Genomic DNA, 17,242 nt, shown 5'->3' with positions numbered 1-17,242 from the left:
GGTAAGCATTTAGGTTCGCCGTCAGCTTTTTATAGCGCCAGGTACCCCCATATACTACCTAGCAAAGGTTTTAACCCCCTGATTGCCCCCTAGTTAACCCTTTCACCAGTGATAACCGTAATACTTTTACAGGTGACGCTGGTTAGTTCATTTGTTTTTTATAGTGTCAGGGCACCCGCCGTTTATTACCAAATAAAGGTTTAACCCCCTGATCGCCCAGCAGGTTATATAAGTTAGGTTTTAGAGTCAGATAGGGTCTGCGTCACCCCAGGCAGTGTCAGGTTAGTGCCAGTACCACTAACACTCGTCGCACACAGCATACACCTCCCTTAGTGGTATAGTATCTGAATTGATATATATCTGATCTGATCAGATCTATACTAGCGTCCCCAGCAGTTTAGGGTTCCCAAAAATGCAGTATTAGTGGGATCAGCCCAGATACCTGCTCGCACCTGCATTTTGCCACTACGCCCAGCCCAGCCCTGCCTACCCAAGTGCAGTATCGATTGATCACTGCCACTTACAAAACACTAAACACACATAACTGCAGCATTCGCAGAGTCAGGCCTTATCCCTGCGATTGCTAACAGTTTTTTTGGTAGCTTTTGAATCAGTCGCTAACAGTCAGGAGCTTTTTTACCTGTGAATCTCACTAGTGTACCAGTAAATTTAGAGCCCAAAATGGCAAATCAAAGGTACACTAGTGAAGAGGCCCACACGTTTCTGAGCATGACAGATAGTGAAGAGGAAGTCCCTCATCTGTCAGATTCAGGCTCAAAATACGATCCTGTAGACGACAGCGACTCCATGACAGATAGCTCTGACAAAGGAGTTATGATCCCTGCCAAGGTCAGGCGTACCAGACTCTGATCTTCTTCTGCTGTTGTTGAGGCGCAAGAACCACAGGTCCCTCATATGGAGCAGAGAAGTACTAGCGCCTTCTGGTGAACTGGCAAGCACCAGTGGCATAGTACACCCTGGTCGTACATCCAGCATTGCAGTAACACTTTGTGACATGGCGAGTCCCATAAGTGCAGTTCAAGCTGGTGAGGTGGCAGGCACAAGTAGTGTCCCGCTGCCACCAAGAAGACAAAGACAGGCCCGTCAAGCCCATAGTGCCCTTCCTGCTGCATTCACCAATCCTAATTGGGAACCCACCACTTCTGCACCCGTACTTCCCCCATTCACTGGCCAACCCGGCATTCAGGTGGAAACAGTTGATTTTATGTCACTTGATTTTTATTCTCTGTTTTTCACCAAAGATCTCTATAGATCTATTTTGGACTAAAGCAATTTGTATGCTGGTCAATACATCGCCACTATTCCCCAGTCCTCCCTTGCCAGAGATTGGAGACCAATTACGGTTTCCAAATTGAAGATCTTTCTGGGCCTTTCCCTCGACATTGGGCATAGTTAAAATTTACCATATGCCCGTGTTCTCTGCCTCCATGATCAGGGCACGATACGAGCAGGTTCCTGCGGGTCATGCATTTCAACAACAATGAACTCTTTCGTCCTCGTGGAGACCCTGGATACGATCGGCTCTACAAAATTTGGCCCCTTGTAAACCACTTCAACCAAAGTTTTGGCAGACTTTTTTGCTCCCCATCAAGTTGTCTGCGTTGATGAGTCCCTGATTAAGTTTTCTGCTTGTCATTCAAACAATACGATTGAGATTGTGTGGGACTTGGTGTCATCCTTATTCAGAAAGGGGTACCATTTGTACGTGGACAATTATTACACGAGCGTGACAATTTTTAGTCACTTGTTTGATCAGCAGATGAGCATGTGGCACTGTGTGACCTAATCCCTGGGGCTTTCCCCAGGGGCTTGTAGATTCCTGTCATAGGCTGGGGGAGAGAGCATGCCTTAAGTGTAATAACTTATGACTACAAATAATGAGCGCTCCTGAATAAAAAATTAATTAATAATAGCAAATATAGTGCATATTGTAATATATATCCAATTATAGGAAAAAAGGGTGTGGCTATACGACTAACCTTGAATCATACTCATTGAGAAGCAAAGCCACTGTTTGAATATTGCACTGCTTAGCTGATGTGAAACACCACAATTACCTTAGAGGATATAACAGTGTGTATAACGCTCTATATGCTGTTTTAAATTGTAAGTATACTTGCTACAGGGGGTGAGATGTATTTAATACATTTTATCAATGGGATTACACTATGGAGCTCTTTATTTCTCCCCTTTCCACATGAATGGGCCTACCTAGACACTGACCAGATCCACCTGCTAGCAACTAATCATCAGTGTGTGTCCCTGAGGAGAAGTCGGTTAACACGAGTCCACCATTGTTATATGCCAAATAGCTACGGTCTGGTAAGGAGTTAATCTATAGGGGGATCCTTACCTTAATCCTACATATATTTGAGACAGTAAGGGTTGGATTGTGCTTAGACAGTGCTTCTTCATTTTGAATAAATAACAGAGATAACACACATTGCATATTGAGAAAGAACTTTGTCACAGTGTCATCAGGCTTTTTGGATAAGACATTTGTTTGGAAGAGTCTTTCTGATCAGTATAATTAAACGGACCTTGTGTATTTATCGGGGGACATTATTGCTGGGGTTTGCAGTGCTGCCCTCACACAATCTAAGTTATGTGTATGATTTAAAGTGTAATAACTTGCTCGCTATGAAGTGGAGAGATAATAAGAATGTTTTCGTTCTTACCTCCCTTCATGCAGACATGTCTGTTCTAATTCTTATGGCGACTGGTGTTGTGGAGAAACCCCCCTGTGTCCATGAATATAACCAAAATATGGGAGGGATGGACCTCAATGACTAGTTCTTGGTGCCGTACCTAGTTGCCCTGTAAGGCCAGACACTGGTACAAAAAGTGCCTCTATACTTATTTCAATTGGCTTTGCTGAATGCTCATGTGCTTTACAGAGCTTCAGGATGCACTGGATCCTTCCTAAAATAGAGATTGTCAGAGCCCTTCTGTTTTCAGACGGTGCTCCTCCTCTCCTTCCTAATCCAAATGCAGTAAGCCGGCTGCATGAGAGGAATTTTCCTTATGTCCTGCCGAGTACCCCTACCCAATGAGCCCCCCAAAGAAGATGTTGTGTCTGCAGCAAGCGCAGATATAGGCGTGACACCCATTATTATTGTCCCTCCTGTCCTGATAAACCTGGCCTTTGCATTGGTGAATGTTTTTAATGCTACCATACACTAGTTGAGTATTAGCGTAGGGTACAGCACTGCACAGACTAGGCACACTTTCACAGGGTCTCCCAAGATGCCATCGCATTTTGAGAGACCCTAACCTGGAACCGGTTACAGTTACAAAAAAAAGTGTAAAAAAAAAGTGAAAAACATCAAAAAATATACAAAAAAAAAAATAGTTGTCATTTTATTATTCTCTCTCTCTCTACTCTCCCTCTCTATTGTTCTGCTCTTTTTTACTGTATTCTATTCTGCAATGTTTTATTGTTATTATGTTTTAGCATGTTTGCTTTTCAGGTATGTTTTTTTTTATACTTTACTGTTTACGGTGATTTATCGTTAACCATTTTTTTGTTTTCAGGTACGCCATTCAGCTGCAGCCCAGATTTATTTATCTTGACAGCAACACCACCCACGATACATAAAGCTGCATCTCCAGCGATGTAGGAGGGGATTTCACCACCACAGTTAAAAAAAGAGCATATATGTTGAAGTATGGGGGCAGCAGGGGTGAAGGAGCGATTTGCTCTTAACTTTTGCGGGCAGAAGCCTCCATGCTTCGGTGTATATATATTTTAGGCACAAATTGCATTACATTTTTTTTTATTTTTTACAATTTTTTTTGCATTTACTTTGCAGGTATGGTATGTCTTATGCCACGTACACACAATTAGACTATCCAGCGAACTTGGACTTTGCAAAAGTCTGGCGGACTTAGAAAGAAGTCTCAACTTAAAATTGTTTGCTGGACTCAGCAGTCCAGCGCACAATACGCCCATCTGTGTGCTAGTCCGCTGGAGTTTTGAAAATGAGCAGACTTGCCCACACATGGTGTAAAGTTCGTTAATTTTTAACGTGACTCCAGGTAGACGGGACTAGCAAAGGCAGTCAATGTCGCCACTTCCATCGGTGAGATTGACACCTCGTGAGCCCCGTCATCTGGTATGGATTTAAAGGGGAACCCCTACGCCGAAAAAATTACGTGGGGGTCCCCCAAAGTCCATACCAGACCCTTAACTGAGCACGCAGCCCAGCCAGTCAGGAAAGGGGGTGGGGACGAGTGAGCGCCCCCCCTAAACTGTACCAGGCCACGTGCCCTGAACATGGGGGGTGTTTTGGGGAAGGGGGGCCTGCGCCCCCCCAAAGCACCTTGTCCCCATGTTTATGAGGACAAGGGCCTCTTACCGACAACCCTGGCTGTTGGTTGTTGGGGTCTGCAGGTGGGGGGCTTATCGTAATCCGGGAGCCCCCAGATCCTGGCCCCCCACCCTATGTGAATGAGTATGGGGAAGGGGAGGGGGAAAAGTGTTAATAAAAAAACACAACAAATTACTTTATTAGACAGCTCCAGGGGTCTTCTTCCAACTTTGGGGGTCTTCTCGCCGGGCTCCTCCGCTATCTTCTGCTCTTTTAACACTCTTTTACTGGCGGAGGAGCTCGGCTTTCTCCTTCATCGCCGCCGCCATCCGGGGTCTTCTTCCGACTTCACGGGTCTTGTCCCGCTGTTCTGTTCTTCTATCGGGCCTCCGCTATGTTTTTCCAGCTCTTTAACTAGTGTTGGCCCGGTCTTGTCACTGTCACTCATGCCACCTTCTTCTTCGTCTTCTTCCTTCTTCTCTTCTTCCAATGTTGACACGATGCTCTCTCCGGCCAGCATCCCCTGGGACTGTGACATCATAAGGGGCAGGGTCACCATGTGACATCCCCTGTGACCCCACCCCTTATGCCTAAATAAGTCGTCACACAACGGGTCCCTGGCATTACGGCCAGAGAGAGTATTGTGTCTACATCGGAAGAAGAGAAGAAGAAGGAAGAACAAGGAGGTGGCAACAGCGACAAGACCGGGCCACCGCTAGTTAAAGAGCTGGAAGAAGATAGAGAAGGCCCGGCAGAAGAACAAAAGAGTAGGACAAGACCCCCAAAGTTGGTAGAAGACCCCCAAAGTCAGAAGAAGACCCCCAGACGGTGGAGCTGGGCTCCTCCGCTAGTAAAAGAGCAGTAAACGAGCAGAAGATAGCGGAGGAGCCCGGTGAGAAGACCCTTGAAGTCAGAAGAAGACCCCTGGAGCTGTCTAATACTAAGTACTTTAAAAACCTGTGTTGTGTTTTTTTATTAACACTTTTTCCCTTCAGGTGAATGGGTAGGGGTACCACGTACCCCATACTCATTCACATAGGGTGGGGGGCCGGGATCTGGGGGCCCCCTTATTAAAGGGGGCTCCCGGATTCCGATAAGCCCCTCGCCCATAGACCCTGACAACCAATGGCCAGGGTTGTCAGGAAGAGGCCCTTGTCCTCATCCACATGGAGAAAAGGTGCTTTGGGGGGGATGCAGGCCCCTTCCAGAAGTACCCCCCATGTTGAGGGCACACGGCCTGGTACAGTTCAGGAGGGGCGGTGCTCGCTCATCCCCACCACCATTTCTGACTGGCCGGGCTGCATGCTCGCATAAGGGTCTGGTACGGACCATTGTAACAGGGAATTTCACTGACAGCCAATATAAAGGGGCTTAACACTGACCTAGGGATAAGAGACAAATTGTCACTTTCAATTGACTTCATAACATTTTGCTTTGACCCCTTTCACACTGGGGCGTTTTTCAGATGCTTTTGGGCTAAAAATAGCGCCTGTAAAGCGCCTGAAAAACACTTCCCCTGCAGTCCCAGTGTGAAAGCCTGAGTGCCTGACAAAACACTCCTACCGTGGTTGGATTATTTCTGAACATCATATTGTTTGTGTTTGTCTATAGCTACTTCTGTCCCCATAAGATGCTTTTAAAACTGGACCAATAACATCCACTCAACATCCCCATTGGCTTGAATACCACCCATTGATTGACTCAAAGTTTGGTAATCTCTAAATACTTACGTATGCAAGGAAGTTTGGGACTTTAAAATGAAGCACTTGGATAGTGGAGGTAGGTTTTAACCATGTTTAACCTTGCCTGATATCGCATCCATTTCTATGCCGCCTCAGTTCCCGGGGAGGGATCTTGCCCATGGCCCGCCTGACGCCCACTTCCGTGCGGATTGGTGAGTCTGCCTTGGCTAACCATTTATACGCATTAAATCCCCATCGATTTATTTTTATCTATATGGTTAGTATATTATATATTTTCTATTCTATTCCATAGGAACTTTTTGGTCGCATCAGCTCCTGATGAGTGGGGATACACCCACGAAACGCGTAGAGCTTTTGAATTGATGTCCCAGTTATACTCTATACGGAACTATATTTATTTTACTATGAATCGACCTTTTTAATTATATACTAAAAAATGTATTTTTATTTTACATCTAGTGGATGCATATCTATTATGTGGGTGTACTTGCTGATGTCGGGTTTGCTGTCATAGGCACTATCATGCCACATTACCTAATTAATTAATTTATTATTATTATGTGCTGCTATATGTGAATACTATATATCATGTTTCTACTGCATTGATGCCTATATACTCTATGAATTTGATTTTTACCTTCTATGATTTGTTACTGAACAATCAAAACTATTTTTTAAACATGGTTAAAACCTACCTCCACTATCCAAGTGCTTCATTTTAAAGTCCTAAACTTCCTTGCATACGTACCGATTACCGGGATGGAGGCACTTATTTGTGCTTCATTTAAAGTCCCAAAAATTCCCTCCTTTTTTTCTCTAAATACTTACATCTGGCACCAAACTAGGGAAATGTTGCTTCATAACATCATATGTTTTTCCACTCATAGCATAATGATATTTCCCGGCACTAGAATGAAATCCGCAAATGCTCTCAGTGGTAGTGGTTACAAGATGCTTTACAGAATTCTAAAACAAGAAAATATTCTCATTATGTTTGTAAATAGGTTTCTGCAGTCTCTCAACTCCAACACACCATGTTTCCAACATTTACTGATAGAGAACAATTAGTAAAAACTGTAAAAATTTGATTATTTTGTTCACACAGCAAACATGCTCCTATGCATGTATTTCCCTAATGCAAACAGACCTTAATATAAATAAAAAGTGTCAATGAAACATTTTTATCATTTATCATTTATTTCAGTAAACTATAGCAACCAATCAATTGCCACCTTGTCTTGGTGTAACTTTAGCAGACTGAATTCTGATATGGTGTTATGACTTATGTCACCTAGCAATTAGTACCTAAAGTGGCATTAGACACACAACCAAAAATGTAATATATTGCAGCTTACTATTACCTTGAGGTGGTGGTTTTGTTAGTTTTCTTTTTCAGGATTTTTCCCCTCTGTTTTCACTTGGTGATCCTGCTAGTAATACACTTCATGAAGAAGCAACAAGATATCTTTAGACAGCAGCATTGCCAGTCTAGGGGGACTAGCAGATTTAGATAAACTCACAAATTGAAGCCAAACTTCATCTAACACTTTTAAAACAGATACAGCAACACTTTTCTTTTTCCTTTTCTGTTTTTATTTAAAGAAATAAAATCTGACCATTGTAGGCACCCTTGTCAGTGCTACATGGTTTGTCTCAACCCTATAGCTGCTACATCTGCAGGACATCTTGTTCTGTCCAAAAGCAATATGCTTACTGGCTGGATCACCAGGGTAAAATAAAGGAAATAAAGCCTAGAAAGAAAACTATTGCAGCCATCACATCTAAGGATTGGTAAGCTGCAATATAAGAAAGGTTTGCTTTTGGGTTAGAAAGGAAGCTGGTTCTAGAACTATTCCCAATTGAGAATCGCTAAAAACAGTCGGTATAGATTATTTTTTTATATCTTTAACCTTGTTTCTTAGTTTTTTCTCTCTATTCTTATCTTTACATGATATCTATTTTGGTTACCTAAGGTCTCTGTTGGATCCAATATAATATTTCTTTATAATAACTATATGATAAATTCATCCTCTTTGTTTGCAAAGAGATACTTAGAGCTATTCTAAATTAATATATGTAACATATATAACTTAATTGATCCAATATACACATACCTATTAGTTCAATGCTGTATTATCTGTTCTTATACATATAAAGGTTACTTTTTAATTGCGGATCCGACATGCATCTATGCTTTTCTGCATTATTAATATATTTGTAATAGTAACTATATGTACTATCCTTACTATACTTTTTTTTTAACGAAATTCATTATTTGTACATCCTTTCTTTGAAAACTCTGAAATAAAAACTATTCAAAAAGAAAGTTAACTGGGCAGCGCAGCGACTAAGTGTCTAACACTAGCAGTGCTAGAGTTGCTGGTTTGAATTCCAACCATGACACTTGCTTTCTGGAGTTTGCATGTTCTCCCTGTGCCTATGTGGGTTTCCTCCCATACTCCAAAGACATGATAGTAGGGTTATTGCCTTCTGTCTAAATTGGCATAGTGTATGAATGTTAGGGACCTAGAGTTAGGGACCTTAGATTGTAAGGCCCTTGAGGGCAGGGACTGATGTGAATGTACAATAAATATGTAACGCTCTGTGTAAATTGACTGTGCATAATACCTATACCTAATATCTATGATAAATAAAACAAAAATTTTTCTTGAATAAGGTGAAAAGTGTCTTATAACTCTGTGATGCATAGAGATAACTTTTAGCAGGGCTTACATTTTTTTTTTATGTTAGTATGCAAAGATATTTAAAGCCCACGTTTAATAATCTGCTGTCCTAGTTTAAATGTTCTCTGCAACCTCTGCCTCCCCCCTTCACCCCAGCAGCATTTCCCATGCTGTGTAGGGTAATACAGCTGCTGGATCTGTCATAGGCACTCCCCAAGAGTACCAACTATGCCCTCCCTTTCTGCCCCACCTCCTTCATTCATAGAATCTATACTATATATTCAATCAATAAAAAGTGCTCTGTTAATATATGACGTATACCTTTAATTAATTTGCTGATTCTCCACTCAAAGAGCACTTTTCATTGATGGAGACTATAGTATAGCTTCCATAAATGGAGGAGAAAAGGAAAGGGTGCCATTGTCCGCACTCTTAACAAGTGCCTATGATAGGTCCAGCAGCTGTAATAACCTCCACAGCATGTGAAGATTCCTAGGACAGTTTCCATCTCACTAAACTAGGATTTAAATGTCTATTCCACCAACTATAAAGATAATAGTTTTGGCAGCCTGCATCAATTACCATCCTCTTATGCCTATTGTAATATTTTACTGAAGTAGTTTGTCTTAACTTCCTCACCAAGCAAGGTCATAGATAAGATGCCGCTCTTGTATCTTAGATCTCAAATTATTTAATGATCCTACAATATCTAGAACCAAAATTGGGGGGAGTGTGACCCCATCACTTGACTTTCTAATTGCCAAGTCAGGGGGTAAGATGTGAGAATAGTGCTGATATCTTTTCACCGCAGTTCCAAAGACAAATAGATAAGTATTATACTATTTAAACTACTAACAGTCACATAAAACTAAATTATTGGGTAGATGCATACCTTTATACCAGATTCTCCATTAGTTTAAAAGATCTTTAAAACTGGTGATGAAAAAAATGTTTCCAGTTCTATGCAAACAAACTTAGGTGCAAGAATTAAAATGAATGTGCTTGTTTTGTACAGTAGCTAGCATAGTTGGAGTACATACTGGAGAAAACTTTTTTTTTTAATCTACAGTATTTAATACTAGGGGTCTAGCTAATTTTTATGAGGAAGTGAAGGGTTTTCCCTTTCTAATGTCATAAGTGAAGGTTGCACATGCTCAAATTGTCTAGCAATGTCTTTAGTGCATGTGGAATTGCCTGTGCTTTTAGGCTTGCTTGTTTTAACCAGAATTAAAATAATTATTTTTGCTTAATGTTTGTATACGTCACTTACATTCTGTATATGCGATTCGTCTGTGCTCTTTTCTACTGGCTGACACGTGAATGATGCTGAAGAACCATCTTTAGGCTCCCAAGCTTCTAACAGGAGTAAACTGGAAGCATCAGGTACCATGCCAGAGTTTAGTGCAACTGTGCATGCTGTCTGAAGATTATCACCTTGTAACATACAAAGATGCTGTGATTATGATAATGATAATACTATTAATAATAACAATTACTGAAATTAAGTGTTGCAAAAAAACAAAAACAAAGTTATATTTCTCTTTAATTGCATTGTTCAACATTATAATGTTCTCTAAACAGAAAACATAGTTGGTATATGATGTTGAAAGAAAGAAAACAGAAGATAATAGAGATATATAGATTTACTGTGATGAAAACAGATACAAAAAATATAGTTAGTGAACAGGTTCACTTAGTCCCCCGTTCACACCGGTGCAACTTGTCATCTGATTTTAAGGTCCAAATCACATGAGAAATCGCACTCCATTGTCGGCATATGAACTGTTCAAATCAGTGCGACTCTGAATTTGCGGTGTAGCACTGATTTGAAAAAGAGGTTCCTACAATATTTTTTGTGATTTCAGGTGCAGCTTGCATGGACATCTGTGCACGAATTTGCACAGATGTCAGCCAAGTCGCACTTGACGCCACACTGTCCCCCGTGGTTTTGAAATCATGTGACTTTAAGTGAAGTCACGCGATTTCAAAGTTGGATTCAGTGTGAACGGGGCCTTATTGTCATTTCCAAAAGCTGCATATGTTTTTCACATGCTTTGTACCCTTAAGCCTCATACACACGATCGGATTGTTGGCCAACAAAACCGTGGACTTTTGTCCTAAGGGCATTGGCCCAAACTTGCATACAAACGGCAAGGAATTGTCTGCCAACAAAAATGAAAGTAGTGACATACTAAATGTTTTTTCAGCTCTTTAGCGTCACCCTTTATGTCCTTCTGCTAATTCTGTGACAGTTGAAGTTTGGTGAGTGTTGATTAGCGCTTTTAATTTTGTGCTTTTAATTTTGTGCTTTTAATTTGGCGCTTTTCAGTTTGCGCTTTTCAGTTTGTTTCTGATTGGCCGTTCGTCAACCGGGATTGCGGGATTGGAGGAGATAACCTGCTATTTATTATTGGCCTTGGAGTTATTGCTTTGACCCAAGTCAAATCCATGAACAGAAGGAGGAACATTTATTGTATCAAAAATTGGTTTCTTTATTAATCGTGACCAATTATGTCATATGCCTTTGCTGCAGGAGCTCCAGGACAATTTTAAAGCCTGCTATCCTACATTTGTCCGCGGAAAATCTGACAACAGTTGTCCGATGGAGCATACACATGGTCAGATTTTTCGACAACAGTCTGTCATCACACATTTCCCGTCGGAAAATCCAATTTTGTGTACGAGGCTTTACTGCTCTGTTTGGCCACTGAAACCAGAGAGGAAGACTTGTATTGGTTTCATGTTGTGATTTGGCCCTGCCCTGTCTCAATGTGACAGCCCTGGGTGCATTAGCAGGCAATCATCATGCACCAGCACTGTCATGTGCAAAAAAGGGGAATCAACTTGATTATAAAGTCTGAATTAAATCCTTATAGCTTACCTTGTCTGGCAGACAAATTTTAGCCATTCTGACAAACGAATAATAAACCATGATGTTATACAGACATAGCTACACAAAAGAACAATAAAACACATATTATTTCATTACTCAGATGTAGTCCTACCTGTCACCATGATTGTTCTTATGTTAGCAGTTTTTAGCTCATGGAGAACTGGTTTTGTTTCTGGCTTAAGGCTGTTCTCCATTATCAAGAATCCGAGGAAAAAAAGATCATGTTCCACCTCTTCCCTGTAAATTTATTTATGTACATAGGTCAGAACAGATTGAAGTTATTTTAAAAAAAATCTGTGTTCCCACATAGATTAATAGAGGCCATAATTTAATATTACTAAATACCCAATATCATAGTACTGTATATGTATTACTGTGGAAAAAAGCTACATTTACTGTACATTAGCCAAACATCAATTACTTATTGCAATGTTTCTCAACTCCACTCCTCAAGTACCCCCAACAGGTCATGTTTTCAGGATTTCACAGCTGTGGTAATTACTAAGGCAGTGAAATTGATCAAATCACCTGTGGCAAGGCAAGGAAAAGCGGTGACGTTGTGATGTCCGTGGAGGGTGTAGGACGGTTGTTTTCCAAATGCCTGTGAATATTTTTCTGCTGTAAGTACCGTATATACTCGAGTATAGGTCGATCCGAATATAAGCCGAGGCCCCTAATTTACCACAAAAAAACTGGGAAAACGTATTGACTCGTGTATAAGCCGAGGGTGAGATATGCAGCAGCTACTGTTACAGCTTAAAAGAGTGGAAAAGAGGGTCAACAATGCCCATCTGCAGATGTATACCTCCCTGTGTCCATCACTGTGTCCATCCCTGTGACCATCCCTGTGACCATCCGTGTGACCATCCGTGACCATCCCTGTGACCATCCCTGTGACTATTGCAGCCTACCTGTGTCCTGTGCATGCCTCCGTGTGCCAATCTGCAGCCTCTGTGTCCTTCTGCAGCCTCTGTGTGCCATTTTGCACCGATCTGCATGAATAAAAAACATACGGCGGCCATGCCATTCAAAAGCCGCACCTCTCCTCCTCGTCTGTGACAGACGGCGGCCATTCCACTGTTCAAAAGCCGCGCCTCTGTCTGTGATAGGCGGAACACTCAATTTCCCAGCAGTCAGTGGTCCACCTATCACGAACATCCTCTCATCCTCGTCCGTAGTATGAGGATGAGCGGATGTCTGTGATAGGCGGACCACTGACTGCTGGGAAATTGAGTGTTCCGCCTATCACAGACAGGGAGGAGAGGCTTTTGAATAGTGGAATGGCCGCCGTCTGTCTGCACGACACGCTGATCGGGTAGGCAGACGGCGGTGACTCGAGTATAAGCCAAAGGGGGGCACTTTCAGCCTAAAAAAAGGGGCTGAAAATCTCGGCTTATACTCGAGTATATACGGTAGACATTTTACTAAACTCATGTGAAGCTAAACAAGACTTATACCTGAAGCGAGGGGTGATTACTCACTGAAGCGCTTACAGACCTTGACAGGTCTAATCATCTGGTAAGAGGATATATTTGCCCTGTCTATCCGTTGGGGAGCACTGGGTATTGCACCTGTTGAGAATTGAAGGAGACTTTTTTCTTCACTTTATGAACTTTTTTGCACACTTTATTTTATTTAAAAATTTGAATCATACATTTTTATTTCTTTTTGTGGATTCCATATATTTTACACTTATCAATAATGAAGGTTGATACATCACATATGTGACAGAGCAACACGTTTGCTTATATACAAAATAATGTAAAGCCTGAAAACATGACCTGTTGGGGGTACTTGAGGACTGGAGTTGAGAAACATTGACTTAGTAGATGGTCTGTTCAGAAGCAAATCTGGAAATCTTGTCATTCTTGTAGATATGGAAATGTGATTCTGTGAACTGTCATTTTCAAAATCACCTGAATATGATCATTCCTGTCATGTATTTTTATTAAATATGAGATGGCCTGTGCCCTGGATGCTACACCATTTTTAATTGATTGATAAACAATTTGGCAGCCTGAGCTTCTGTAATTGTAATTATACCCCCATAACATGAGGGTATAATGCAGGTCAATTTGCAAGTGTAGCAAGGACAATTTATTGGGACTTTGGTTGCCTCCAACAAATAAGCGGTCTATTGAAAATATGCTATGTAGGCAATTTACTTGATCTGTTTTTTTATTCCAAACCACCATTATTATTATTAAAAATAATTATATTACAAAACCCAGTATGTCCCCTCCCTTTCTATCAGACATAGCAGCTTGGCAGACAATGTATGTAGGGTAATATTCCTAGTCAGCACAAATGTTTTCCCTGCTTTTTTATTACCACTCTGTACTTCCATGAGAATTAGATTGCTTTTGCAAGAGGAAATGTTTGTATCCCCCCCACCGTCTCAAAATCAAAATAAAGTACATGTCTTAGATTTAAAAAAGAAAGCATAAAAGTAAATCATAGTTTTTGCCCTGTCTTTTCCATCTCTTGTCCAGTCAATTTAATATGCGAAAACTGACATTTCTGCTTCTATTGAGATTCATGGTTTAGAAGATTCCCACGCCCCAATAATGTAGCTAACTACAGGAGGAAGATACGCTGTTCTTCCTTACCAGGCTGGTCAAATGCTAATGGCAATATCAGATAACATCAATATGGATGCATGTTTGCTCACTCTCTTGCTTTAGTGGTAGCAGCTGGTATGCCCTATGTTCCAGGTTCATGAATATAATGAGGCCAGCTATGATGCACTATTTTTTTTTTTTTTAGGGAACAAAATGGTTCTGTTAGCCAATTTTCATGAATTTTAAAGATGATGTACCAGTGTTATTTCAATCCATGCAAATAGGTTTTCTTACCACTATCTCTAACATCATGCAAGGGGCACATTGGTCTAGTAATAGTTTATTGCTATGAAATTCTTCCATCTATGAAATACAACTATGGTCAAAATGTGGCAATCAACATTTCTAGCAATACGACAACGTACTTAATATGTATTAACATAAACAGTACTTACCTTTTTAACATCTCTACTTTAGAATCTTCATTTATATCTAAGTTTTTATATGCCATCCCAATGACACGGAAACCTTGCTTTGTATACTGGTTGAGTACATATGAGAAATTGATTGGCACTGTTTGAAAATATAAAAGCATCCACAGTTGAAAGTAGATTTTTTATTTAAAGAAATTTTAGCTAAAAAACATTCTGTCTAAACATTTCCCTGTGTTTTCTATCAGAAAAGAAAGACAACATTTTGGCACATATGAGTATGCTGTGCTATAAGTTTTTATTGTCCTAGTAAACCATCAAATTCTGTTATTTTATTTTATTTTTTCCAGTAAAAAAAATGATAGTTTTACTCACTGTAAAATCCTTTTGTGAAGTCCATTAAGGGACACACAAAGTATTTTATGTTTGAGACATCCAAAAGTAGTACACCACAGTGAACGCATACCAACAGGCCCAAGAAAATCAATAGAGAAGTGTGGATTGTCTGCAACTCAAAGAACTGCCTGAAGGACCCTACACCTTGTATCATCTGAGGCCTAAACATCCAGTTGGTAGAACTTAGAGAATGGGTAAACAGAAAAAGAGAGGGTACCCCTGCATGTCTAAAAAAAATAATAATTTCTTCATGCTGAAAACATTCACAGATCTAGTAGACAGCAGACAGTGAAAGGTGGAATAATGATCTGCCTGATCCAAGTAAAAATGGTAGAATGGGAAGCTGAAGCACCCTTCCATGTTCATCCAGGATGACAAAAGAGAAATGGTCTTATTGAAAGCATAGGATCATTGCTGAATGATCTTTATATCTGAGTCCCTGCCATTGCTTATCCTAAACCTTATGCTTGACATTGTTATTGATACAACTTCTTCTGACCTACTCCTGGTTTATCCTCGTTTGCCTATGTTTGCCGTTCATCTCTGTTATTGACCTCAGTCTGCATTTTTTGAATCTGTACTTTGTTGCCTGCACATTGCTAACCCTAATTTGTTCCTGACCTTGATTTTGCCTGCAATTTGATGTTTTCCTACTCAGCCCTTACAGAATCCAGCTTGTGACTTGATTCCACTCACAAATTAACTTGTATTCTACGTGCCCTACTCAATATACCTTTGCTTATATGATACCACCACTCCCAAGTTCTAGTCTTCAGTTTTAGATACCTGGCACTGGTGCCGTTGCAGACCCTGTCTCAACTTCCAAGATTGCTTGAATATGAACTGTGCAAGAGACCACCCTCTTTATCTTGGGTTCAGGTATGGGACAGAATGTCTCTGATGGGTTCAAACAGTAAATTCTGAAGTGCAGAAAGACCAACAGAGGAGCAAACAGAGGAGCTACATAAGAGACTCTCTGTAAAAAGGTCTTAATCATAGAATCTCTGACACAAAACAGAAAAGGCTGAAAACGAACCACAGAGTATCGAGAGCCAGAGGCTGGTCCACACCCAGCTGCACAACTGCAGGAAAAAGAGGATTTGTTCCATGAACTCCTAAAGTGAAAACGCTGTGACTCACACCAAGTGAAATATGTCTTCTACATCTGATGATAGACCCTGCATGAGGTAGACTTCCTAACTTTAACATTACAAGTATGACAGATTTAGAAATATCTTTGTCTCCAAAAGCCAGCAACCATAAAGCAGGATGATATATAACTCCTTGAGAAAGAATATCTTGACTGTCTTGCAGAGTCCACAAAGTCTCCACCAGCATTCTTACCAGGAGGACATGCCACATCTGCCAGGGTCAACCCAGAGCAATGAGGATTACTGTAATGTTCTCCATATTGATCATGAAAAGCAGGAAAGGAATAGAGGAAAGGAAATAGGTAAGGAAAGGCATATTTTAGGGTGTACGGATCCCATAGAGCCAGCATAGCATCCAATTCTTCTACTACATGATCCGCGTATCTGGCTATAAACCTTTCCTGTGTGTTGTTGAACCTATAGGCCAGGAGGTCCACATCTGGTGTTCCCTGCTTGTGTAGGGACTACTCTCTATCCTAAGAGCTACCAGCTAGGGAAGTCTTCTTGCCAGTTGTCCATACCTGGAATAAACATGGTGGAGGCTGGAGCATGAAGTTCTGCCCAGGAAAGGATTTGTTGTATAGCTTTTGTCATAGCAAGACTTCTGACTCCTCTATGATAGCTAATGTAAGCCACTACTGTGGTGTTGTGGTACTGAATCCAAAGCAGATGACCTACCAGAAGGATGGTCCGATGCTACAGAGACAGCTGAAAACCTAAAGGTCCATGTTGATCAGGAGTTACACTTTTGTGATAACCAAGTCCCCTGCACTGAAACCAATAGTTCCCTGCACGTTAGCATTCATTGTAAAGATCCTCAGTAAATAGGAAGGAAGGAGTTCCCCAGCATCAGAACCAGATTCCTGAGCTACCAAGCTAAGGAAATCCTGACCTTTAGTTTTAATCAAATTAGTCTGTTCAGAGACTGGACTGAATTGTCCCATGATAACAGAATATTGTGTTGTACAGGTCTGGAGAGAAACTGGGCAAAAAGACTACCTCGAAGGAGGCTACCATCAGACCCAAGACTGGCATGCAAAAGACCAGATTCAGATGATCTTGAACTAGAGAATTTGAATTTGAGATTGGGCA

The 17,242-nt window shown here is 41.0% G+C and overlaps 1 protein-coding gene across 1 annotated transcript in view; it reads right to left on the bottom strand.

Moving 5' to 3' along the window:
• LOC143988160 (putative cation-transporting ATPase 13A5) overlaps positions 1–17,242 on the bottom strand; it is a 240,005-nt gene that overhangs the window by 119,398 nt on the left and 103,365 nt on the right. The window contains exons 14-17 of the mRNA XM_077487487.1: positions 14,628–14,745; positions 11,724–11,848; positions 9,989–10,152; positions 6,863–7,000 (exon numbers count right to left, since the gene is read on the bottom strand). Of these exons, the coding sequence (XP_077343613.1) occupies positions 6,863–7,000; positions 9,989–10,152; positions 11,724–11,848; positions 14,628–14,745 (545 nt within the window). The remainder of the gene's footprint in view (positions 1–6,862; positions 7,001–9,988; positions 10,153–11,723; positions 11,849–14,627; positions 14,746–17,242) is intronic.

The sequence above is a fragment of the Lithobates pipiens genome, unplaced genomic scaffold, assembly GCF_037356315.1.
Source record: "Lithobates pipiens isolate NorthernLeopardFrog02 unplaced genomic scaffold, aLitPip1_a1.2 Scaffold_18, whole genome shotgun sequence".
NCBI classification, from domain to species: Eukaryota; Metazoa; Chordata; class Amphibia; order Anura; family Ranidae; genus Lithobates; species Lithobates pipiens.
The sequence above is the reverse complement of the archived record's forward strand: the minus strand, read 5'-3'. Positions and strand labels throughout refer to the sequence as shown.